The sequence below is a fragment of the Rhinolophus sinicus genome, chromosome 2 (assembly GCF_057876585.1).
Source record: "Rhinolophus sinicus isolate RSI-liver-muscle chromosome 2, RSI-T2T, whole genome shotgun sequence".
In the NCBI taxonomy this organism is placed as follows: Eukaryota; Metazoa; Chordata; class Mammalia; order Chiroptera; family Rhinolophidae; genus Rhinolophus; species Rhinolophus sinicus.
In genome coordinates this window covers 115,856,935-115,883,731 of record NC_142502.1, presented here as the reverse complement: position 1 = coordinate 115,883,731, position 26,797 = coordinate 115,856,935, and the positions used below count along the sequence as shown (strand labels likewise).

General features: G+C 44.5%; 1 protein-coding gene across 2 annotated transcripts in view; it reads right to left on the bottom strand.

Annotated features, from left to right (window-relative positions):
* Positions 1-2,350: 2,350 nt before the first annotated feature.
* Positions 2,351-26,797, bottom strand: part of TMEM87B (transmembrane protein 87B) — a 35,495-nt gene continuing 11,048 nt past the window's right edge. Inside the window, exons 7-19 of one of the 2 annotated variants that reach the window (XM_088795951.1) lie at positions 25,749-25,810; positions 25,345-25,528; positions 22,693-22,792; positions 21,162-21,255; positions 19,688-19,758; positions 16,409-16,518; positions 16,268-16,326; positions 14,559-14,662; positions 13,349-13,422; positions 11,378-11,451; positions 8,674-8,726; positions 4,216-4,243; positions 2,351-3,221 (exon numbers count right to left, since the gene is read on the bottom strand). In XM_088795951.1, the coding sequence (XP_088652077.1) occupies positions 3,162-3,221; positions 4,216-4,243; positions 8,674-8,726; positions 11,378-11,451; positions 13,349-13,422; positions 14,559-14,662; positions 16,268-16,326; positions 16,409-16,518; positions 19,688-19,758; positions 21,162-21,255; positions 22,693-22,792; positions 25,345-25,528; positions 25,749-25,810 (1,073 nt within the window). In that variant the 3' untranslated portion in view covers positions 2,351-3,161. Of the gene's footprint in view, positions 3,222-4,215; positions 4,244-8,673; positions 8,727-11,377; positions 11,452-13,348; positions 13,423-14,558; positions 14,663-16,267; positions 16,327-16,408; positions 16,519-18,181; positions 18,254-19,687; positions 19,759-21,161; positions 21,256-22,692; positions 22,793-25,344; positions 25,529-25,748; positions 25,811-26,797 lie in introns of both variants that reach the window. The other variant, XM_088795950.1, reaches the window with a different exon arrangement.

The following is a 26,797-nucleotide window of genomic DNA, read 5'->3' as shown; positions in this document are numbered from 1 at the left end:
ACTTTATATATGATATATGATGATATAATAATATAATAATATAATACCAGATCTTATATTAGTTTTTGCTCCAAAAGACGTATTGGAGCTGATTGTCCGGCTAGGTCTTATTTTCAGGGAAACATGGTAGTCAATAATACTGTGATAGCATAGTACAGTGTCAGATGGTTTCTGGAGTTATGGTGATCACTTCTTTAGGTACATAAATGTTGAACAACTGTGGTGTACACCTGAGACTAATAAAATATTGTACATTAGCTATATTTTAATGAAAATCTTATTTAAAAGTCAAAACAAATATTAAGGCACAAAATACATCATTTTTTCCGAACAAAAACCTTTGAAATAGTTTTGTCCCACATTCAAAGCAACTTCTTCCAAGTTATACAATAATTTAACCATTTTAAATAGAAAAATAGAACTTTAGCCCTAAACTTTCTCCCCAAATACATGTTTTCTTTGTTCTAAAGAAGTTTCTTAGTGCAGCAGTGAGCTCCTGTATTATAATGTACATTTCCTTAAAAGTCTCGTTTGTCACTTATATACATGTGACATGTTTAGAACTTTAATTAACAGTATAAGGCCTGGTGTTTCGTATTGAATGCTGTTGATAATACGACACAAGTACCAAAATTAGTGACTTATTAAAAAGCTAGCATCATATCTCTCAACTTTAAACCTGTCATGTACAGATTCAAACCCTTTTAAAAAAAGGAAATACAGATCAACCTTATCTGTATATTTTTTATACTTTTAGTCTTGACATGATAGTAGTGCAAACATGATGTACTGTGTTACAAAGGGAAGGTCGGTATTCTCCACAGCATATAAAAGATTAAAAATTATTTTCTTTATGGGAATAGTTTATCATCTCCCAGGCTTAAAAATGTCACATATTCATCTGCGTTTCCTTATTTTTGAAATAAACTAACTTTATCCTTTAAAGCAGATACTAATACTAATCTAACGCAAATCATGAAAATTCCCTTTTAAGCAAATTTCACACATCATATAAACCCAATATGAACTGCATGAGAACACTTAAGCATTTAGCCTAGAAATACATAAAGCTGGACTCTTGTCCCCAGATCCCTTTGTTAATAGGAGACTCATCTTGGTGGCTTCCTAAGAATCAATCAGTCTGACCTTGAGCAGTTTCTGGAAACTTTGAGCAGAAGCAGGACAGCTGCACAGTAGCCCTGGGTGTCACATTGTGTGAACCACACTCAGCCCCAGGCGCCCGCCACAGGGATCCTCGAGCCAGGCCACATCAACAGTGAGACACAGTGCATGCCCTTGGAAAACAATCCGACAGGCCTTCCTGTGGGAGGGGCCCTGTTTCCTGCAGGGCGAGGTTGAAGACAGCCAGACAGCCTGCGTTTCAGCTGCAGCTGGTCAACCAGGCGCCACCACTCCCCTTCCTGCACAGAGCAGGGCTTCCACCAACACTGCTGAGGCCACGTTGGGGACAGGCTGTCAGTCTCCACGCCCTCCCCACTAGGTGGCAGCTCCTACTGGCTGGACACCCAGGATTCTATATTCAAAACTGAACTAGGGCAGGAGGCATTGGGGGTGAATCTGCCATGAAATCCAATCAGTGGGATTAGATGAAAATGTTAGGAATGGAAGGACAGTGGTCACCTCCAGGTCTGAGACACTAGGCCCAAGGGAAAACGCACCAACACCAGAATGGTCATGGATGCTGGGAAGTGAACAGGGTGGGGCCCAGTATGGTGGCAGAGACTGAGCAAGGTGGGGAACTCATACTGTGAAATCAGACATTCTTCTCCTGGAAAGAGAAGGAATGGCATTTGACCACCACGCCCTTTCAGTACGACAGTGTTCAATATTCGCTATGAAAATAAATTTGAAAGTACCTTTCAAGAGACACTACTACTAGAAAGAGATCTTTTCACCCCTAGCTCCTGTGAAATGGGTAAATGAGAAATAGATTCCAAAGGAAAAATTTTGAAAGAAAAATTTTGTTTTGTGGCTTCACAATGAAAAAATATAAAAGGTTGTATTTAAGTGTCTGCACTGGTGAAGACTTAATGCTTCTCAATCAGAATTCTCTGGAGCCACTGTCAACTGACACAGTTAAATCTCCTTCAAAGAAAGACGTACACGGTTGTCACCTTAATCCCTACCTAAATGCCCACCAACCTTGTACCTTTGGTCACGAAAGCAGCTAACATTCACGCTTCCATATCACAGTTGACTGCCTTTCAAGTTTAGAATGCTCTGCATTAAAAAAAAATTAAACCAAAACTTTCAAATCACATATTATAACAAAATAATGTATAAAACAAGGTTGAACGTTAAGATATTAATTACATGATGAACACTCCTGTACAGTTAAACGTTTTATTACGAAATCAAAGATGCCAAGATTACATAAGAGGTAAGGCTCTGATTTCCCCCAGGGCCCCCAGCTTGCCGGCAGGTGGTGCCCTGGGGGAGCCACGTGGCCAGGTACCCACCATCTGCCCAGGCAGTTCAGCAGCACAGACAGCCCGAGCGAGGGGACAGTGGCAGAGCAAATCTTTGGAAGTGACCCTCAAGACTCTCTCTCCATGTACCCGTGTCCTCGGAGCTCAGGCAGTGGGTTTGATGTGCAGGGAGACAAGGACAAACGGCTCTGTCAGCCGCGTGTCATGTCCCCCACACAGCAACCGGCCACATGCATATGCCATGTTCCAATGACTTCAGCAGAAAGAGAAGGAAGTTGTCCTGCACATGGTGGACCTAGACCCAAGACCACACATACCGCTTGACCCTGCTTCAGCAGTCACTCCATCTACCTCAAACGTCGTGGAAGAACAGGAGTGTTTATGTAAAGAAAAGGTTTAAATCTGGAATGGTCACATATTCCAGGGAAAAAAGAGACAACCTAACCCACACACCTGGCACCCATCGGCTCAGGGCACGGGGCACATTCTTTGTCATAACACTTGGTTCGCGCAGGCTATTTCCAAGTCCAGGCAACTCAATGCCACAAGTCAGCGTAAAGAGGGCTGTAGAACTCCCACTTGTGCACGATTCATTTTAACACGCAGATTTCCAAGACAATGCAACAAAAACTTGCCACACGATATCAGAATGAGGCTCTTAGTCTTGGGGAGTTCTTCACCATTAACTAGGGCTCACTCACGTGGTTCCAATCACATTATCTTTTCTGAAGAGAACATTTTCTGTGCCATTTCAGATCTGGTCATGATTTCCTAAAAAGAAAGAAAATGGTCATCAAAATGGTGATACTTCCAGAACCTAACAAAGTTCTCTAGTCTTTTAATAGTCACGACTTTGAGGGGAACTGAGTGTATTCCAGAATACACAGAGTGGTCTGGATACGAGAACTAAAACCATCTGACGTGTGCATTCTGGAATGTGCAGCCGCTTGCCTGTGCGGGTTGAGGGGATGTGGGTGTCCCATTAGCTAGGACACACCCCGCGTTCCAAATCACCTGGGGTGGGCCTCACTTGACCCCTCCACGTCCTCTTGAAATGACGTCAGTGACTTATCACGACCACCACAGTACCCTTGCAGACTTGTGAATCCTGATGTGCGATGGTTCTGTGCCCACGTACATGTGCATTGCAGCCTCTCCAACGTCCCAGCCCATGACAGTCAGTCACCAGGTTGCTGCCAAAGTCATCGGCCTAGCCTTTCAGTGACAGACAGCCACGTCTGGTCCTGCAGCTACCAGTCCAGGTACCCATCAGCGCCACTGTCGCCCTTGTCACGTAAGCTCAGGTCCCACATCCATCCTTTACACGTCACACTCCTGCCTTCTGGGCCGCCCTTCAATGTCCTGGTGACCTAGAACTCATTTTTTCCCCCAAAACCTTCCTAAATCTCTACCCTCTATTCAAATTTCCTACTTAGTAAATGAAAATCACTTAGAAACTCTATTTAACACCCCAGCAAAATATCTATAAGTATGACATTAATTTAGACAAACTGCCATCTTCTAAACTCCACCCACACAAAAGAATCTGGAAAGTCCGGCTCAAACAGTCAAAAACAACTCTTCCCTTCTTTTACACCAGGTTTAATTGAGGACCCAGTTCCTTTGAACTTCACCCACAAATCAGTGCCATCTTTTGTCCTCCCCTGCACGATCTGTGCTCATCCTAAAAAGTAACTTTTTCTTTCTGAAATGCATTTCTACTTTGTGAAAACAGCTTCAAGGAAGGAAGCAAAACGTGCTCTACCTCATCTGAATCCAACGCTGGAAGAGCCCTGAAACAGAGACAAGAAGTCACAGTGTTAACAAGGGTTGGTGCAGCTACGAAGCTGAGTGTGAACGCACCCCACGACCCGCCACCCTGTGTCCTGGACACGTGGCCATAGAAACGGGCAGGGGCTCACAGAGGTGTTGTTCTCAGGAGCCTGGAGCAGGCAAACAGTGGTATGCTCATACAACGGGAGGGCCAACACAGTGTGGCCTCGTAAGGGATAAAACAGAAAAACCGACACAAGTGATCTACGAGTACAGACAGTGGCACCTTTGGGGGTGTGGGGTCATGGCCTGGGAGGAAAACAGGTAGGTCTTGGGGCACGAGCGATGTTCCAGTTTTTTTATCTGGGTGCTGGTCACACAAGGGTGCTCATATTAAAAATTTACTGAGCTATGCACTTATTTAGAATGTGTGCACTTTCCAAAATGTGTGCTAGACTCAAAAATTCCAGTTAGAAATGAACTGAGATATGAAAATAATGGTAACTTCGAAGTGGAAACAAAAACACAAAACACAAGGAAAGCTAGGCCAGCAATGCTGGAGGCTGACGGGCTGGAGGGGACAAACGACGGGACTGGTCGGGGGAGGGACCAAACCCAGCTGAGTCCCAGCCCACTTCACTGCGTGTGCGCTGCTCCTTCTCTGGAGAGCGGGACAAGGACCTGGGTGGTGACGTGCTCTCCACTGGAAGCCTCGTGTCATGTGCTCTGTGACAATTAGTTGTCACTTCACTGTGCTCATGGATATCAGATGACCGTGTTGGAATGTACACCATGTTTATTAAAGTAAATGCATATTATAAAAGAGGGATGAGCAAACATGTATGAAAGCTGGTAGTTATGGCATCAGGTGCTTATTTAATTCCCAGGTCTTTGTTACCATTTACTGGATGCAAATCAGGAAGGGGAAGTATGCGAAGCCGACCTTTATGGTTTATCAGAGACAAGGAGATGCCACAATGATTACACACGAGCATCTCATAATACACCAGGCCATATAGTTACTCATCACATTTAAATTGTCCCATGACTCGCCAAATTTCTGTTCCATTTTTACAGTGTAAAAAAAGGGTTTATCTGTGTATGAAGCCTGACTTCTAAACGTGCTATGTAAATTGTACACTAATTGGGAGAGCATGTGCGAAATATCTTGCGTTAGTTTTCAGAAGTGAACCCACACCGGTTCCCAGGAACATAAAACAGTGGAAACTTGGGTTTTACAGCTCTACTCATTTCACATAAATGGTTCGCGAGAACGTAAAATGAACCATTCCAGTCTTTTACATTCCAGAGAATCTTTGCAGTAAAACCGATATTTCTATTTACATGAAGAAGAGTGATGACTTTGTAAGACATAAAGAGAACTGTCCGAGAGGAGCCTCACTGCTTTCCACCAAGAAGTAGGGAGTCCGCCGAAATGGTTTCCTTCTAAAGTGCTCAGTACCGAGCTGCCAAATCTAGAAGACAATGCTTGCCACCTAATCTGAATCTCCCCACATGCCCTGGCTCAAAACCCACGGATCCCCAACAACTGCAAACAAAACCACACCAGCTCGTGGTCTCCAGCATTTCCAGAATAATGCCATAAACATGCTACTATATGAAAGTGGAGGAATAAATGCCAGTGTGACAGACGCCTGCTGTCACTGCAGCTCCCAAGCACAGAATGGGGAAGCGCTTCAGTGACTGTGAAGAGCAGAGGGGAGGGGAGGCCAGCCAAGGCACAGACAAGACCAACCTCTGCACAAAATCCAACACTAAGCACCAAAACACCGAGGAAAGGCTGGTGACCTGGTGGGTCACATTTGCCATGGGGAAAGGGCTTAAAGAGAGTGGAGCCAGAAGTAGCGACTTGAATAGTCATGGTTTTCAGGGGACAGTCAGGTACACAGAGGGGCGGTGTACCTTGGAGATATGACAGCACAGAAAATAAAAGGAAGGAAGCAAAAGATCCTGTAAAAATAAAAGAAAAATAAGACAACACCAACCTTCCCCTCTCAATACATCCCATCCCACCACATTATCTGTAAATGAAACTATAATTCATGCAAACTGATGGAAGAAAGCACTCATATTAGGAACTCTCACCACAGAATATCTAGGAATAGGAAAAATAAACAAAATCAATTCCACAGAATGGTGCAGGAAGAAAAAAGGAAAATGAAAATCAAAACATTTTACGGTACAAAAAAGCTATAGCTATAACACAACTCTCCAAATGAAATGAAATGAGATAAAAAGAACATTTGGTGATATTAAAAACATTCTATAACAAGAAATGTAAAAACCAAGAGTAAAAATGGATAAGAACAAAAGAGGAAGAAAATCAGAGTCAATCAAACTCAGGAAAATTTAAAAAAAGACAAAAATCATCCCAGGAATGAATAAAAAAATTGCAAGGTGTCTAAGGGACAATAAATACAAGTACAAATTTAATTTGTGGCAGGAAAACAACTAAGAGAGTGAAAATGATGCAAAGAAAGAAGGATCACAGAGAAACTGGTAAAAATGGAAGACAAAAGGAAAGGTGGAGAGATCAGATGGTTCCTCCCACTGAAACATTTATAAAGCTGGACAAAAATATTAAAAATAAGTAGTTAAAGGCACTAAAAAATGGGGCTATAAATAAATCCAAGTAGCATAGCAAATTCCAAAGAGAACACGCATAAAGAAAAGCACACTGAGACACACCACACACATTATGGGGAGCAAAATACAAGGGAAATCGGAAAAGCAGTAAAATAAGTGACACATGAAAAAAGAATACAACTAATGGCTGACTTCTCTCCAAAAACAACAGAAACAAGAAGGTACCAAAAGGACACGTTGGAAGAGCTAACCAAAAGTCAATCAAAATGTTTATATCCAGCCAAAACTATCCTTTAAAAAAGGAGGGCACACAAATACAGTTTCACATAAATGAACTTAAAGAGAATCTGTTTGCAGCAGAGCTATACTATAAGAAATACTATACAAAGCCCTACAGGAGATGGTGATAGGTTGGATATACAGGAAAGGAAGAAGTGCTAGTGATTGCATAGGTAAATACGAAATAATATTTATGCATCTATTTTCCTTTTCTGACTATTAAAAAAAAAAAGTAACAGTGTATTGTTATTTTCATAATGTGTAGGCAGTCCTCACTTTGTGTGAATCTGATATGTGTGAATTTCAGTTACTGTAGTTTTGTTAAATAACACCAGGCCCTCCACAAAACAGTTCAAATTTCAGTTACTCAAAAACACAATGAGATACTATTTCATAGCCACTAAGAGCTAAAATAAAAAAGGTAAGCAATAACAAGGGTCGGCAAGGATGTGGAGAAACTGGAAGCCTGGTATGTTACTGATAGGATTAAAAATGATGCAGCTGCTTAGAAAACAGCTTGGCACTTCCTCAAAATGTTAAACATACAGTTACCATACTATCTAACAATTCCATTTCTAAGTGTACACCCAAGAGAAATGAAAATATATGTCTACAAACTTGCCTAGAATCATCAAATTCATAGTGATGAAAACCTAAGATATGAGAGAAAATCCTGGAGGCAGCCAAAATAAATAACAAAACAAAAAACACAAATAAAACCCACATAACATCTGGAGGAATAAAGAACTAAACCAGACTTCTTTCTGAAACTATGAAAGCTGGAAGACATTTAAGTGACAATCTTTGAAGTGTTGGGGAAAAAACAACCGTCAACTAAGAATTGTATACCCAGCAAAACACCTTTAAAAAATGCTGAAACAAAGACTTCTTCAGACAAAAAAAATCTGAGAGACCACTGCTGGGATACCCGCACTACCATACAGGGAATTCTTCAGGCAAACAGAGTATCATCCGAGACAGGAACTGTCTAAACAGGAAGCAAGTGGGAGCAGGGAAAGTTAGAAACATGTGAAAATGTTATCCTATCTGGCTATCCTGACTGCTTTCCACTGTGGAAATAGATACCTGGAATTCTAGCGTCAAACATAAGACCCTGAAGAGCCCAAAGTTCCCAGAGGGGCTTCCTCTGCACCCTGTTTTTCCCACGCTCATGTTTTTCCTCCAAAAGCTTCCCCACCATACATGGTATTGTGGTTACATGTGTTAAAGTGTTTTACAAGTGTTTGAACTTTTTCCATAATAGATAGCTAAAACAAAAGAAATAAATCTGATCCTATAAACTTAGATCAGAAAAGGCTAGAGATGGTAATAAGGCATGGGCATTAAAATAGTTGTTGCAAGATGACAAAGGGGGGAGAAAGACAGACCAAGGCAGGACTGTGTTTTCTTTGCAATCTGACGTGAAGTAAATCAGTCATTCACTAGTGAAGGGGACCTACAAAAACACATGGAGGTGAGAGTCTGAGGAGCACACCACAAAGCATGAACTTATCTCTTTACACGTGAGCCTAAATTTAGATTCAAACTTGAACAGGATATTTACATGTCTGTGAAGGAAGAGGGGATATTTTCTTCTACCCACTTCAAATCTTCATCCTGTAGAAATAAATATTTACATATTAGCATTTGCTTAATATCACCTGAAAGCAGAATTTTAAAATAATATGTATGTTAAATTTAAGCACTTAAATTCAATGCATAACATTCCTTTAATTTTTAAATGTTATAAGAAGCTGGCGGGGGCAGCCGGATGGCTCAGTTGGTTAGAGTGTGAACTCTTAACAACAAGATTGCTGGTTCGATTCCCACATGGGCCAGTGAGCCACGTCCTTCACAACTAGATTGAAAACAATGGCTTGAGCTTGGAGCTGAGCCACTGGTGGGTGGCTGGTTTGCTCAGTGGTTAGAGCGTGGTACTCATAACACCAAGGTCGCTGGTTCAAGACTCACATGGGCCAGTGAGGTGCGGCCTCCACAACTAGATTGAAAACAATGACTTGAGTTGGAGCTGAGCAGTGCCCTCCACAACTAGATTGAAAAAATAACAACTTGACTTGGAGCTGAGCTGCGCCCCCCACAACTAGATTGAAAAACAACGCCTTGACATGGAGCTGATTGTCCTGGAAAAACACACTATTCCCTAACATTCCCCAATTTAAAAAAAAAAAAGAAGGTGGCACTAATGCTGGACAGAAATTATGCCAGTGTTTCCTTAAACATGCAGACAAAAATTTGGATTTAGAATTTTTGCATTTCTTGGTTTTAGTTAGATGCATGGTGTTATAATTTTTGTACTGAAAAACGACAGTAAAAATGCAAAGAGTGGATTTATAAAATACAAAATAGCAAGAATATTGATTTGTATTGACTTTTACTCCCAGCATTCATTATGCCTCCTAATTTGTTCAAGTTTTTATATTATAAGTTCATAATTTTTCAAAAGAAAAAGACGATGGTACAAATATTCTAATTTAACAAAAGCCTATTTATTTCAATCACTTGTATTTATGTTCACCTCTCTGCAGGAGAAAAGAAAGGAAGCAGGTCAGTTAGGGTATCTTTTTTTTTTAACAGAAACTTGCTTATTTCACTGGGAGAAAAATAAAAGGTATGGATTATTTAGGTTTATAATGTAAAATAAACTAGAATGTTTCTTTGTGGTGTAGCTGGCTACACCTCTGGTTCTAGTAGTAATTACATGGGATACTCTGTTTCTAGCATTACTTACATCTTATCTAGAGAGAGAAAGAGAGAGAGAGAGAGAGAGAGAGAGAGAGAGAGAGAGAGAGAGAGAGAGAGAGAGACTGAGAAAGCCACTGAGCCAGTATTAATAGGAAACCCAATTCTCTGAGTGAGACTCAAGTAGAAATAAGTCAATGAGAGACAAGGCCCCCAACTTCTGGCCAAGAGCTTAATTTAGAGAAATGAAAAAGCTTTCCCTTGATGTGAGCTTTATAATAAACTGAGATATGATATCCCTAAACTAAGAGGAAAATATCTTAACAAACTGAAAGTTTTGAAACTCTAACACTGGATAATTAAAATTGCTATAGTTGTTTTTTTTTTTTTTAAGTTTAGTTAAATTACCATTAAACTACTCAAAAACACAGTTTAAAGAATTAATTGACAAAAATAAAAATTAGAGAATCTACCAAATCCAGCAAATAAAACTGTTCTTATATACCATGTGTTGTCCTGTCAGAACTCACATGCATATGTGAATTTTTATACCATATTAATCACAACATATATAATTATAAGAAAACCACATAAAATTGTATGATCAGAATTTTCATTTTGCTTAATTACTTTCATAATTATCACTTTTATGCATAAATAATATGCATAAAATATTTTAAAACTCATCTCTACCCTATATTTTACCATTTTATTTAAGTGTCCAGTGCTAGGACCCTGAATGTTAAAGACCTTGACTTAATGTTAGGTCTCTGAATGTTAGGTCTCAGAGACCTTGACTTACAGACGGAGCCCTGTCTGCAAGAAAACAACAAAATGTCTGTTGGCCTGTACCTGCAGACAGAGCCAACATGGCGATGACAGAAAACGCCACAAAACAGCTATTTGCTACAGGCTGTCAGCATTTTCTGTTCAAACAATCCTACCCTGTCAGCACTGCCCCTATAAAACCCTCCTCACCCCCTCCTTCAGGGCTGCAAGTCTCCTTTAGACATGCAGCCCGGACTGTAGCCATCTCTTGCTCAGCCTGATACACTTTTCTCTCTTACAATAAAAACTTACTTAACTTGCCCGACCATATGCATTCCTTTACTGGCTGACCTATCACACAGTTTTTTAGAAATGCTAATTTTGTTAACTGCACTGGTAATACATAAAGTCCTTTCCCAACAAGTAACAAATGTTATCGAAATGGCTTCAAAATCACTTTGAAATGCTGAAAAGTTAATGCAGGCTTTCACTATGACAAGGCTTCTTGGTCTCTCATGTGCACATGACCTATCTATGGAGTCCTGTTAAGAAGTAGATTCAGACTTGGCGGCCCTGGGAGTCTGCATTCTAACTAGTTCCCAGGTGTGGGGTGGTCCTGGAGCGAGAAAAGGCGAGAGGCAGGAAGTGCAGCAGCGACAGTTGGACATAAGCAGTCTCACGGCTGCTAACATTTGTTTCCACCCGAGTAAAAAATGGCCTTCTTACAGTCAATGGTGGTGAGGCACATATAAATTCCTTAAGCACAAAGACTGAGACTATTCAACACATGCGTTACTCACAAAATTATCAGAAGTAGCAGGTTTAGCTGTTCCATTGGAAACCGTTTTCGAGGTTCTTAATTTTATTCCTTCAGCTATAAATGAAAAACATGATAGAGGTAAATATATAAAATAATATTTTTCTTTATAGCCTCACATCTAATAACCCAACAAGGAATAATATCATATGTACATTTTAAAAGGAGAGTTTGGTTCTTCCTCCCTTTTCCCTGCCTTTTTTAGGTCTCTCTCTCTCTCCTGAAATCTCCCTTGTCTTCAGCAACCTGCTCCCGTACATCCTTGAATGTATCTGTAAGTCATTTGTAAAGTCTCTCTTGTCAACTGTCGTATCTGGGTCACCTCTACATCTCCATTAACTATGGGTCACGGTTTCCAGTCGCTCCCTCATCTAGCAGCTTATCATTGCACGTGGCGCTAAGGATGGTGTCATACAGACTCCAGGTTCCCCGTCTGCCTCTGGGAAGTGTGGCCTTGACTCCCAGCAGGCATCAAGTTCCTGCGGGATCACTTTGATCTTGTGCGGGCATGCGCTGAGATTTTATTTTGGGGGGTTTATTTCAGTTTGCGTTAGTCCCAGGGTGATTTCAGTGTCCCAGAATGTGGTCTTTACGCCCAAGGAGTGGCCCCCCAGGGCTTGATGGGAAGCCCACGGTGTTCACCCAAGCACGATGAGCTGCTTGACTCTGGATTCCCGGCTGTGCAGCGGCAGTGCTGAAATGTCCGTCCTGCTTCCTCACCTGATGCCTCCTGGAATCTCACTTTGCACTCTCCCAGCTCGGGCTGGTAAGACTCAGCAAGCACACATTTCTGGAATGTTTCCCTTTGTAGCTCTCTCTTTTCCGGGTTTCTTCTGGGCATTCTTCCCGCCCCAAGCCCCACTGAGATGCCTCCCATCAGTAAGCCTGCCCGTGAGCCCGAGCTCCTGTCCCCAGGCTCTCACACTGACTGAGCGCCCTCGGCCAAGACCTCTGTGCCTGTGGGACTCATTAAGACTGAGCATCTTGTCATTCAACAGTCAAATCTCCAGTTCCCGCCAGCTCTTCCTTGCTTTCCATGCCTCAAACAGTTCATTAAAATACTATTCTGTCCAGAGTTCATACTAGGTATCAGCATGAAGGTTAGTCCAATTTAATTCCTTCCATCATTAAGGAAACAGAACCTTGACACATGAATTAATGTATCCTTGATGTGAATAACTATTTCAGGTTTCCTTTCTTAATAGGAAAGTCAGAAAAACATGAAAGAATTAGTTGTGAGACTAAGATGAGAGGAGGTAAAAGGAAGTAGGGACACTGAAGACCCATTGATTATGTTGCAATTTTTGCTGATTGGGTAGATAAAATTTTCACAGTATTTCAGACAAAGAACCAAAAAAATTATTAAAAATTATTAAAAAGAATGTTACTAATAAGAGAAACCAAAATAAGACAAAGGCAGAATGGCACAAAGATAAAATTAGTCTCAACAACTGAGTTACATACTGATTGATTAGAGTATTACAGCAAAATTAATAAAATGATAAAATATTATGTAGACACTAATAGAAAGATGAAGTTAGCACTAAAACCATAATCTAAATGCTTTGGGCATGGCCAGGAAATTACAGATGTGACTAATTTTAAACAGGCTATTCAAAGAAACTGAGCAATCATCAAGAAGATGAATATTATTTAGGAGCGAAGCACAAAACATTCCAAATCACTCTTGTGAAAATCACTGTACCTACTTTAATACTTAGACTTTAAGAGCAAACAAGTCACAAAGCTCAAACTACGTTAATAATCTTGAAAATTTAATCACTGACTTTTCTTCTTGTATCTACCATAATATATATTTCTGCATATATATAGTTTAAAAAATATTTTATGGGGAAAAAATGTCTCTGACTTTGCATCACAGGTTAAGGTATAATATTTCTTTGTTACAATAAATACAACAGTCATTCACTCAATAAGCAAACACATCACTCACTTAAATTCTCAGACGTCACTGTGAACTCCTCCACATCATCGTCAGAGTCATCTATCAAGGGCATGAAGGCGTACCTACGGCAGAAACAAGATATCTCACCAGTGTGTCTAAGCCTGTTCAATTTTTAGCTTTTATGTAACAGTCACTGCATTAAAACACATCTACATTAAAGTTTCCCATAAGGTAAAATAATAAAACCGTAATTATTTAATTCTCAAATTAGAAAGGCTGTTGTGAAGAGCCCCCAGCCCTGCTGGTAAGAGCAGAAATGGGGGAGACCTGCCTGGAGAGCAGCCTGTTGTGTTCGGGGAGGGGGTTCCTGCTGCACCCCTCTCCACAACAGGGCCACCTCCCTGTCCACACCTGAGACTCATCCCCCGACCCAGGAGGAACTGCTGTGTGATTGCTGAAAATAAAGCACATGACTGAGGCACTGTAGTAAGTCCAAGAGCATTCAGAAAGCATTGCTGACAGTAACAGCAAAGAACCTAGAAACAGTGTCTAGTGTAAGGACTGCTTCCAGAAATGAGGCTTCACTCAGACCACGGAATGCCACGCAGCCATTACAAGTGATGGGCAGATATACAGATAACGTGAACAACCAAGTACAGGACAGTGCATACATGTACGTGTGCATGTATTTTATTATTGTTGTGTATTTTTAAAAAGACACAAACACACACACTGGTGTGTACTTTTTTATTTTGCCCTCACAATGCCTTTCTTGGGGAAGAAAAACGGGGCAAATAAGGTGGGGCGCCCCATCACATGCGGTCTAAAGCAAGATCTTCTGGACTTGGCATTCAAGCTCGTCACGATTTCAGTCCCACTTTCCTTTGCCGCTTTACCGCCCCCCAGTGTAAGTAGCATTAACCAACTCCATGCTTGTGTGACCTCCAGAGGCACACCTTGTGTCTCCCACAACTCAGGGAACGCACTCCTTGTGCTCAGGCTTTCACTGCCCGGCTCTTTCCTTCAGGAGAAACGTAAACGCGGCCTTTTCGGAGTCCTCTTCCCCATTCTCCATCTGCCCCTGCACTCACTGTATGCATCTGTCATTTCCCTGCCTGCCATTTGTCACGTGTCTCCCCACCTGACTGAGCACCTGAAAAGCATGAACACTTCCCCCAGTCTCTCTAAATGCGTGGTTAACACGGTAGCAGGTGACCGACAAATGTTTGCCAAACGTGCCTTTTCCTATGTTAGTTACCTCTGATTATTTGCTGACGGTCTCCACAAAAACATTATTACAACAAGGATGAGCGAAAACAGGAAGCTCCAAAATGCACCATCAACCCACCGTTCCATCCAGTCCTACAATAAGGACAATTCAAACACGAAAAGTTAATTTTCTGATAGACACATAGACTTTGGATTCAAATAGTGTACAATGGCAAGTACTAATGAAATCTTTCCAACCAGGAAGTCTTCCAAATAAATAAGCACATATTTTTTCAAGAAAAATGAAAACTAAGAAATGCTATCTTCATAAAAACAACAGTAATGCTTACTTCAGCCTTATAGACAATTAGATGAGTAAACTCCTGATGTGAATTAAATAGCATAGTATCATAAAAAGAATTAGAGTGTAAAGGAGCTTCAGAGGTTATTTAATCTATTTTCTAGGCCAGAACAGTCACGAGGAAGGTTAACAGCAGAATCAGAATCAAGCTGATAGTGGGTACAGTAGTCCCCTCCTATTTGCCGTTTCGCTTTCCGTGGTTGCAGTTCCCGCGGTCAAATGCGGTTCGAAAACATTAAATGGAAAATTCCCAAAATAGACAATTCAAAACAAATTTTGAGAGAGGCCACATTCACATAACTTTTATTACAGTATATTGTTATATTTTTCTATTTTATTAGTTATTGTTATTAATCTCTTACTGGGCCTAATTTATAATTAAACTTTATCGTAGGTAGGTGTGTGTAGGAGAAAACACAGTATATAAGGGTTTGGTACTGGCTGTGGTCTCTGGCATCCACTGGGGGTCCTGGAACGTGTCCCCTGTGGATAAGCGGGGGCTGCTGTATTTCTGACATTGATGACATCAGAATGTCTGATGCAAAAATCTCAATGCAGTCTTTTTCCCAGCAGGTTACTCTGCTTTTACTGTGATAGGAGATATTATTAATATACTATTTGAAATGTTTCTACGGGGCTGTTTAACATAAACGACACGTCAGACTGAAGGCGTACAGGCCCACTGGGTACGGAACAGCCCAAGTTCAGGGGACGCAGGAAGAAAAAGATTTCTTGTTACCTTAAATTATATAGGCAGAGAATTATTTTTCAAAATATATAAAAGGAAATTGAGAAAAGGGTTTACACGTTTTCTCTTACAAATTTAGGAGGAACTTTTTCAGATTCATTGAAAGGAGGCAAAAGTTTTTATAATTCTATACAAAATAATTCAAGGTAAACACAAAATCTCCACTGAAATTACCTCTACTTACAAAGACAAACTAAATTCTTCAAAATTACACAAAATAGGGCAGCCGGATGGCTCAGTTGGTTAGAGCGTGAGCTCTTAGCAACAGGGTTCAATTTCCACATGGGCCAGTGAACTGCGCCCTCCACAACTAGATTGAAGACAACGAGCTACCGCTGAGCTGCCAGAGAGGCGGCCGGATGGCTCAGTTGGTTAGAGCGTGAGCTCTCAACAACAAGGTTGCCGATTCGATTCCCACATGGGATGGTGGGCTGCGCCCCTGCAACTAAGATTGAAAACGGCGACTGGACTTGGAGCTGAGCTGTGCCCTGCACAACTAGATTGAAGGACGACTTGGAGCTGATGGGCCCTGGAGAAACACACTGTTCCCCAATATTCCTCAATTAAAAAAATAATTAAAAAAAGAATTACACAAAATAAAATACATAATTCAAAATGAAAACTGTTTAAATAGGAAGATTATACTTACTGATTGACATTTTGCAAATCTAAATGTCTTAGTTGTCCACACCATAAACACTACAGAAGCTGAAACACACAACAAAAGTCACCTTTGAAGGAAATGCGACCCTGAAATAAATGACTATAATAAGCAAAGCCCAATACTTACCCAGCACGGCAAAGATCAGAGTATTTGTAAAGTGCCTGTATAAAGAAAATTTCACCGTGTTCTTTCTTAGCCTCAGAGTCTTCATAGTTTGTGCCAAACTTACAAAAATGTGAAAAAGTTAAGGAAATACATTTTAAATAGTAATAAACAGTTAAAATAAAAAACAGAATCAGAATCTACCAGATTTCCAAAATTGATTGTGCTAAATATAGATCCTTTAATTTAAAGCTAACAAAAACACAGAAAATGTAATGTTAGCCGCCAATACGATGTAATCATGATTCTGATTTTATCACAAATTTGCCTTACAATCTATCGCTGTCTGAACTAAATGAACTTGGAGGAAAACACATACAATACACCAGGAGCCCTATGATGGACTCTTCAATGCCCAGCGCCCACACCACGAGCAGAGCAGACACCCTGCCAGTCCCAGGCCAAGCGCCAGGTGCTCCGCAGGCCCCACTGGGACATCCCACTTGGCTTCTGCTTTTTTGTCTGTTTCTTACTCATTTTGTTCTTTTGAGTCTACTCTCGTTTTATCCTTTCAATGACCAAAATTAAGAAGTTAGGTCATCTATCAATTCTATTTTATCCACTAAAAACTGAAATATGTCACTAAAACAAATCTGGACTTAGGGAAGGACAGACTTCATTCAAGAGACAATTGTGACAGGGAGACAGATTCAGCAGGCTCAGGGCGCAAAGGACAGGGCTCTGCTCTTGGGGGGGGGGAACAGGACTAGAGAGCTCTGGGCTGGCGGGGGTGGGGGTTGGGGGGGGGAGTGGGACGCAGAGACATGGGATGGTAAGGAAGGAATGACTTTCCTGAGTCTGCAGATTCCTGGGAGGGGCCCTTCCGGAGGGCTGTGGGGGACAGGAAACCTCAGGGACCTGGGGGAGGAGACTGCTTGGCTTGGTCCAGACTGGTCCCTGGGTACATAGCTCTGAGTCTGGCCTTGTCTCAGATAACCAGGGGACCTGGGGTGTCCCGTCTAAATCCTACAAAGAAGGGATTCTCTGCAGTAAGCTGGCTCAGAAAGCAGAAGCCTGGGGCTTCCCACCAAGGTGGTATTCCAGGAGCACAGGCTCCGGTCAAGTTCAGCGCTGACCGCTATGAAGAAGCCAAGGAGCTTCTCTGTGGGCTCCTGAGCTCGGAGGCTGTGGAGGCTGCGGAGGCTGGGACGAGCAGAGCTCTGTCTGTGGTGGGAGGTGCCCCTCCGGTGCAGGCAGCCCCAGCTCTGTCCATGAGCCACACACGGAAATTAGAGCGCAGTCAAAGAGGGCAAATTCTACATTTATGCCTCCTACTAAATTCCAAATACTCATTAGTCAAAAACTTCATTTTAGCACCTATACTACCCAACCTGCTTTCAATCTTTCTAAATGACCAATAACTTGCAATAGAAGGTCAATGTCTAAAACAGCACAACCCACCCAATTAAGACTCCTACAGAAGTTACAAAAATGCAAATGTGTCGTGTCCCCCAAACATCACCAAAACAAATACTTTTTAGAAATTCTTAACTAAAACCAATTTTTGTGTTAAAAAGTCTGGCCTCGTTTAATAATTCAAAAGTGATTTTTAAAAGCCAAGGAATAAAAAGATCAAAAGCAAATTCAAAAGAGCCTAAGCCTGCACTTACCAAGGTAGGGAAAGGTAGGGAGGGAGAGCTTAACCCACTTCCGGTGAGAGGGGAAGTGGGGAGGAAAGCACACGGCCCATCATCCCAGGTGAGAAACACAGGACCCAGCTGCCCTAGGAAAGGATATCCACCAGCACAAGCCAGAGTCAAGAAGAGACAGGGGGAGGCTGGCCACAAGCTCAAGATCAGAGTCATTGGCCTGCAGCAAAACAGCAAAAAAATAAAACAAACAGAAAAAGAGGGGGGAGGGTTTCATGAGAAAGGCTGTGGCTCTGAAGTTTTCAGGCTATTTTGCTTTTACTTTAGAACTAGCTTCACACAGGATCAGCTCAGTAATTCACAAAACTAAAGGAAGCAGGGTCCTCATGCGAACACTTGGTCTCCCTGCAGTCCTGCCCGCCCGTCCCAGGGCGGGGAGCCTCTCCACAGGGCTGCTACTCAGAGCAGGACCTGCACCTGGGCTGGAACGCAGCTCCTGTGCACAGCTGAGGTGTGCACTTCTCCTTGTTAACAACTGAATGCCTTCAGGTGTGTTTTCATGCAGGAACTGACAAGTACCGGAGGAAGATGTTCACAGCACTCTGAGAAGGTCCGATTCACTGAACTACAAATTTATTCAATAAACTGGACTCTAAACCAGTAGCTAACCAGAAGCAAAATGCTTTTAAGACTTTTAGGCAAGTTTGGTTAGAAACAACTCTTTAAATCAGGTATTATTTCTTAACTGGACTGGGGCCCCGTGGACAGATCTGGGAGGCTCTTACACGCCCCACAGTAGGCAAACGCCTGTGTGGGGCGCGGTCTGTAACCTGTGAAGACAGGCTCCCGGCTTCATGACCTTTTCAGGGGCATCTCTGCTCCCAGCTCCCAAGCACGGATGACAACCACTGCTTTGAAGAGGATGATACATTAAAGAGTTTGTTTTAACTTGGAAGCATATGAGAATTCACAAACGGAATTTAAAGAACATGTAGAGTGGGCTCAGGAAAGACCACCCGCGAGGGATTCAGAAAAGCCTCCTAGGCTGCTTCCTTGTGGACAAGTCACTCTCTCCCCAATGGGCCCCGCCTCTCCCACATCTGTACCTACAGGTAGCTACTCTGGGACACTCTGCCACTGTCCCTCTATTTTCATGCTTCCCACTATGTGTTCTCCATTTTTCCCAGAATGCCTGTTCCCTGATTCTCAATTCTCTTCCTACCGAACCCCCATTTTGTCCTCCCAGCCTCAATTTAAATGTCACCGTCTCTGAAATCTTTCCTGACTTCATGCTAGAACACCTTCTCTCCTATTTGTATCACCACCTCTCTAAAATGGCAGAGACTGTTGCTATATTGCTCCCAGCTGCACTGTTGCCTCTACCACAGCGCAGGTCCCTTAAATGCAGGGAATTGTCTTTTCCTCCCTGCCTCCTCAGTGTGGGGCACACGGTGAGCACTTAAGTTCGCTGAACTAAATGGCAAAAAAGGACACTGTTTGTCTGGGGAGTTGTTACTTTTTCACCTTCAATTAACATCCCATGTGGAGGTAACAATAATGCAAAACTGTATTTCTCTCTATGATCATTACACATTAAAAGAAATATGACTTTAAGACATAAACTGTTTTTTAGAAGGGCACAGTAAAGGATATGAACCATACAAAAATGGAGTCGATAACTGCTAAAATAATGTCACCAAAAACAACAGCTAAGTGGCTAGAGCCCTGGAAGATAAAACAGGAATTAAACCCTGACAGTTGAGTTTCATTACATTCTAGGCACTCTCTTCTGGTGAGAAAGCAGGTTAGCTCATAGCATCAGTGTGAGACGGCCACACACAGGATCTCACCTGCCAACTGCGGTTAAACTCACGGAAATAACCGGTTGGCCAGCAGCTGCTGCTCACCTGTCAGCCTGCTCTAGGACAACCAGACTGAACTCTGGAATGGGAGTAACAGCACCACGCCCCTAGTTCCCTGGGCAACCATGTCAACCCCCCCTCTCCACATCCAAGCCATGGTCACGGATACTAGTGAGGTGGACCTTCCTCTTTCCTGCTGGGCGTGAAGGACTTGGAAAAAGTAAAATAAGGCCAAGGAACTGAGTGCAGGGGACAAGCAAACTATAGGCTCGCCACTCACTCTGATGAGGAGCTGACAGAGAGCAGTTACCGGTGTGAAGCTGACTGTGTCAGACTTTAAGGAAATACAATGCATATACCATGTGTGCATGTGGAGTATTTATCTTTTCTGTTTTCTTTCCAGGGAAGAGGAGTTTCCTGTGAGTTCTATACAAATACAGTTCTTCATTATGTATTGTGAAAATAAACACCCCTCACTAGTCAGTCAGAGATGAAAGGAGCAGGTGTTATCTCACACGGAATGCAGACCAGAGACAACAGGAAGGAGCATGAGGCCTTTAACAGGACCGGACGACTATACTGCTTTCCGAGTCAGAGCGAACGTGACGTGGCCACGTACACACGAGCCCTCTGTGCAGTGACCTGAGCTATACATGTCAGCCAAGACACTGGAGGTAAAACAGCACGATTCTCGAAATCAAGTCATGTACAAGAAGCTTGTGAATCACTCATTCATCAACCACGTGATCAGGAAAATCTACGAGCTACAACCCTGAGGGTCTTCACAGATGTAAACACACTGACTCTTGTCCAGGGCACCTGCTGCTTCCCACTGTCACCCCCTGAATACCACCTGCTCGGGTCCTTCTGGGATGGGCTCTGTTGAACCCCCACAATACTGCACCCAGAGTCAGAGACAACTCACAGCCAAATGAGACTAAAGAGCGAGACGCAGGTCTCCACGCGTGAAAGGCACACGGACTGTCTTCACTTGGCATGTGTGGAAGAAATGGGCATGTACACACTGCAGAATGACACGCAAACCTTCCTGGGGGGGACCGTGGACATCTCTGAGGTGGCAGCTGCCATCAGGCAGTCATGTCACTTCAGGAAGTGCTCTGGCTTGCCTTTTACTTTCAGGAAGTCTTGAAAAGGAAACTATTCCATAGGAAGTAAAACTGGGCATTTTTTATAAACTTCCTGTCTTCACAAATTCACCTCAGGGGCTCCGACAAAGAGGTGGAAGTGGAATTATGCAGAATTTACCCCAACGACTCTCATCACGCCTTCGACCGCTGCGAAGATAAAGTAGAGGAACCCCAGTCCGATCACCCGGTGCATGACTGTCCCCAAGCGAGGCCTGGAGCGGGGAGGGCAGACAGAGCGAGAGGAAAGGCAGGTGAGCCAGGTGCACCAGCACAGTCACTGGCCCTATTTCCAACCCCAGGAAGCTGCCACCTGTGCTCCTGTGTTAGGAACAAGGCAGCAAGAGGCTCAGGAAAATGGGCCTCCTTCTCTGGCACTGGAAGCAGCAGAGGGTTTTCTGCTGGAATGCAGCCTGTGACCCACGTATCCCACAGCCCAGGTCCAGTTGCAGAGGCTGAGACCCGGGATGATGAGTGCCAACTTCTGAGTGTCACCGGCAGAAATACTGTAACCCTTCACTAACATTAGTCAAAATCGTTCTGAGGTACACTTGTTGGAGGTGACCCACTGATTTACGACTTGGGCAGAGAAAAAGCGGGATGTTTAGGAGATCAAATCCCATGACCTTCCTTCTCTCAATATCCGAAACCAGATTTCAGTTTCCATTGAAAAGAATTAAAATATCATTTGCACTATTTAAAAATCTGAATGAGTTGGGAAAATGCAAATATGGTGATTTCTGCAGTTAATGTGACAGAACTGAAATTTCGTGACATCTGCAAGTCAGTTTATCGCATGTACATTTTAGTTAAAAACCCCCTTCTCAGAGTTAACTAGAAGAATGGTTTTAAAAAGATACTTAAAATTATCATTTTAAAACAAAATGTTAGTAAAAATTAAATTACTACAAAAATAAATTAATATTTATATAGTGCTCTCATGTAGTTCATCTGAATTCTGAGTCAGTCAGTTATCAGCAGAAGTGTTAGAGTCCCTCCAGGACAGCTGCCACCCAGGCTGACAGGGAAGGGACACGATCACAGGCCTTGTGCCCCACACACTGGCGCACCCCACACGTGGCTGCGGTGAGGTCCACGGGTTGCCACCTCAGGATCTGTGTCCTGTGTGTGGTCCTGAGCCTCCACCCCAAAGCAAAGCACGTGAAGGGACGAGGGGAGAGAGCTGGGTGGTGACGGGGCTTCAGGGAGAAGCTGGTGAGGGGGGTCCAGGCTGAAGGCCATGCCCCTGGAGTCAGGTTTTAGGGCAGAGGAAAGGATGGTATGACAAGGACAAGTGATGCACAGGGATGAGAGGGTGGGAAGAAGTGGTGCTGATGGGACAAGGGTTTACTCAGAAATCTTGCTAATGCCCAAATACAGTCAAAAAAGCATAACTACACTGTTCAGGAAACAGAAAATGGCTTGAACTTCCAGGATCGTTTACAATTCTCCATACCCTTAAAGCTGACTCTATTCACCGAACTATGAGAAGCTACTGAGATTCCAATTCGGGACCCTGAGTGTGAAGTCGCGAGCATGTGCAGACGGCCTTTAGGAGCGCGTCCTTCGGGTCTGTACGACAGACAAGTGTCCCGCTGCACGGAAGCCACGGGACTGGAGAAGTGGCGCCTTTCCAGCCCAGTGGGACTTACTTCACGATGCCATAGCCCAGGCTCACGATGATGACTAGGAGGCGAGCCAGCGTCCTCTTCACAGCAGATGTCAGCTCCGCAAATATCAACAGACCCTGGGCTACAGGGAAGAGAGAAAGCAGCTCGCAGTGTGCCACCTGGGCCGGCCACCGACAGTAAACACGTGCCATGGACAGCGACACCCAACCTCAGGCTGACTGAAAGGGCACCTAATCCAAGCGACACTGAAAAGCTCAGAGAAGGGGACTCACGGCCTGGTCTCTGACCCACCCTGTTGGGCGCAGCTCTGTGCCGACCCAAGACCTGGGTCCCTGCCTCCCTTCCCTGTGCTCATCCTCCCCCTTCAGACGACAAGCACCACAGCCTCCTCCTTCCTGTAAACATCTGGACCCCATGATGTCCTCATCTTTATTCTCTGGTGCTTCCATGTGGCTGTCATAGTAACAGAGACACCATGGCCCCACTTTGTGAAGCCTGGACTCTGGTTAGGACAAGTGAACCAACGGAACCCAGCCTGGAAAGCACCAGACGTGACAGAGGGCCTCGCAGAACTGTGAAGGGAGCCAAGCTAATCCACACATGGGGAGGCACATGGGGGTCCCGAAAAGCTTCTCAGAGGGGGTGACCCCTAAGTCGGGACCTGAAGGTGAAGCAGGAGTGAGCTACCTGGGGAGGGACAGGAAAGCAAAGGAAACGACACACGTGGGGGCAGGAGGCAAAGGACGGTGTGCCCCAAGAAGTGGAGGTACAGTACGTTGGCAGGGAACAGAGGGGTGCGACAGGTCCGGGGAACAGAGGCTGGGACGAGGGGCCATCGCACAGGGTTTTAGGCCACACTCTGCACCTGGGCTTGAGGCCAAGGGCAGCAACAGTACACAAGGCAGTAAAAAAGGAACAAATCTGTCTCCCTCGCCTGGTTTTGTAAATAAACTTTTATTGGCACAGGACCCACTTGTCGCCTGTGGATGAGCTAGGCAGTTGCAGCAGAGACCGGGAGGCCTGAGAAGCCAGAAATATCTACTATACGGCCTCTGCAGAAAAAATGTGCTGGCCCTGGACACACAGACAGCTTCGCTCCGTCACAACTGCTCTGCCTGAGGGCTCGAGGGCCACCGGGCTGCCCGTGAGGGTCGCTCTGGGGAGAAGCTGCTCAGAGTGCTGGCAGTGAGGACAGGCAGGGTCGGGAAGATACTCAGGCACCAGGTGGCCCCATCTCATCGTTCTCGCTCACAATCCTCCATCTTATGCACAAGAGTCACGAGAGACCTCGGCAAATAACTCAAGGACGTCAGACACACTCAGTCACCACGTTTTCCCACTGCCAACTTAGAAGCACCACGGAAAGAAGCCGACCTGGCACAACCTGTTTCTGACATGCTCCCTGGTGGGTCCTGGCAGTGCTCTTCCCTCCCCTTAGGGGGTTTCTGAACTCTGTCCTTCCAGGTCCCATGCTCAGCAAGATAGCCAAGGTCACAGAACCCCAACTGGGAAGTCACACAGCCCGCCAGCCTCCCGGGACCCCGCCTCTTCCTCAGGGCTCCCCAGACACTGACAGCGGCCCGCGGGCTCTCGACTCAGACACAGGGCTTGGAGTCGCCGAGGATGGCACTGGCTGCCCTCCTGCAGTGCCCCCGCCCCACCGCTCAGATAAGAGGTGACCACCTCTAACAGCCGAGGGGCTGGACGGCCACCGCCGGCATCCAAGAATGCGTCCATCCTCAGCCATCAGCAGCATCCCGTCCTTCCTACCTTGCCTGCTTAGAGCAAACTCAAAATCATCATTGCAGTCCTTACAGAGAATGACACCTCTCACATGCCTCCCTGGACGTCCATCCTTATTCTTTTGTACGAGTCCTTTTAGACTTTTGATGTGAGGAAATTAGAAACACTCCCCAACACAGAGAAGCAGTAAATAAATTCCCATGTACCCATCACTCAGCTTTAGTAATTATCAGCGTTATGCCAAATCTGTTTCATCTGTGTTCCGATGCACTCTTTTTTTTCCTGGAGTTATTTCAAAATGGATAGCAGACACATGTCCATGGGAAATCGGCCCCAAGGTCATGGTAACTGCCCCCACTGGAGCTTGTGCCTATGTACATCCAGCTCTCTTGAGCTCTCTCCCTTCCAAGGTTCAGCAACAGAGTTCACCGTCCCTGCCTTCTCCGGCCTTCTAGAAGTCTGGGGCATACACTGCAATGCCCAGCCACATGACCTCCCGCTTCGCAGGGACGGTCACAGAAATTCTGTGCACGAGGAAGAGGCAAGAGGATGGAAGGAGGCTGTGGGCCATACCCATTTCACTCCCTGCGGCCCAATTTCTTCTCTTTTTTGGAGGGGAAGGAGCCTTGGGCGGTGGGGGAGAAACTCAAATGTGTTACATAGTTGGTGGCACCCAAAGCTGCCGTCCTGAGCTCCGTGTCGTCTTAATCCAACTGTGGGGAGCCAGCCCTTAAGGAACAGGACCTTTCTTCTCCCCGGGAGGAAAGTGAGCGAGCACCAGTGAGAAGGACAGCAGAGAATGGGGACAGGTGCATGCTGGCCCAGGCCGCAGCCGCTCCCACAGTCTCCATGCCCCCTCCACTTCCTCCACAATGCGCTGTCCTGGGGTTCTGTGGTCACAGCATGTTTATGGGGACAGTCACAACTCACTTGACAGCCCAGTGCTGTTGATGTTTTGGTATTCGGTATAGAAAACTGCTTTTTCAAGCATTCCCAGGAAGATAACAGCTGCTATCCAGAACTGGATTCTTAATATGTCTTTCCAGTAGCAGGCAGACCACATGAGCCAGAGCACGCCATATACAATGTAAACGAGGCACATCACCATGTAGAACTGGAGGGAGAGAAACAACTGCAGTCAGGGAGACTCCGGGGTGAGAATCGGCATTTCTATGTGCAAGTGTTACCCCCTGATTTTCCAGTCACTGCAGAACCAGAAAGAGGGCACGTCAGAGCACCAGCTGCTAAGGGACCACCACCACTGAACTCTCAGAACTTAAAATAGTCCAATTAGTACACAAAATTCATTTTTTAACAATGATAGACATACTCACAATCATGAGAGGCCAATCTGAGGCAGAGAGATATCCTTTTGGCCCCATCATAGAAAGGGAAACTGGTGAAAGTGAGCGTGGGGACAAAGAAATCAAAGAGTTAAATTAACAATCAATCAGCTTTCTCTTAAGCTTTAAATACAAGCTCATTTCCCTGAAGGCTCCAGAACACAAAGCAGGCTAACAAATGGTACATGTGTGTCCAACACACACACATGCACACACGTGAGCGCTGGAAACTTTCTAGCTGTTTGATCATGTGATCTTATCAAGATGCCCTCACCAGTATACACACGGTTGTAAAACCTGGGCCAACTGACCTCAAGCAGAGAGCAAAGTCACACTGGCAGTGGCCGGGCCCCTGATGAGTCACTGATCTCCTGAGGACTTGGCTCTCCATGTAACTGGAGTAAGTGCCTGAACTGAAGCGTCTTGTTGGGTTGCTGTCCGAGACAGTGATAACAAACAGTGTCTAGTACAGTGCAGGCCTCACCGGGCTCAGCAACGGCTCCAGTTACTAACTGCAGAAGCTCAGCCCTGTCAGCTGGAGTTGGGGAAGGCACTGCCGGGAGGAGGGGGTACCAGTGAGGAGCACAAGGGCCTCAAGGTCCCTGCTCCCTCTGTGTGGTATGGCCTGGCTCATATGTCACCCCCTTCAGAGCAGCCACCTCCACCAGACCCACCACAGGACGCCAGCTGTGTGCGTCCCCAGTGGATGAGGGAGCAGCGTGCAGATCCTCAGTAGCTTTGGCTACTGTCAGCCCAGCAGATGCCCACTCTAGAAAATGACAGCCACAGCAATTTGGGGACATGTGACGGCATGCATGCCCTTGCAAATAGCTTCCTGTGAGCCCACTCTTGCCCTGGGCACAGAAGGGCTCCAGTGCAGGAGCTCACCGATCACACTACTTCTGCTGCCAGACCTGCTACTTCTACTCCTGGGCTACAGTGATGCTTAAAAAAAAACTTCAAAAACAACAACTTCCAACCCCTAATGATGGCCATGTTCAAGAAACAGAATGTAATCTACTTCAAATACAATTAAGATG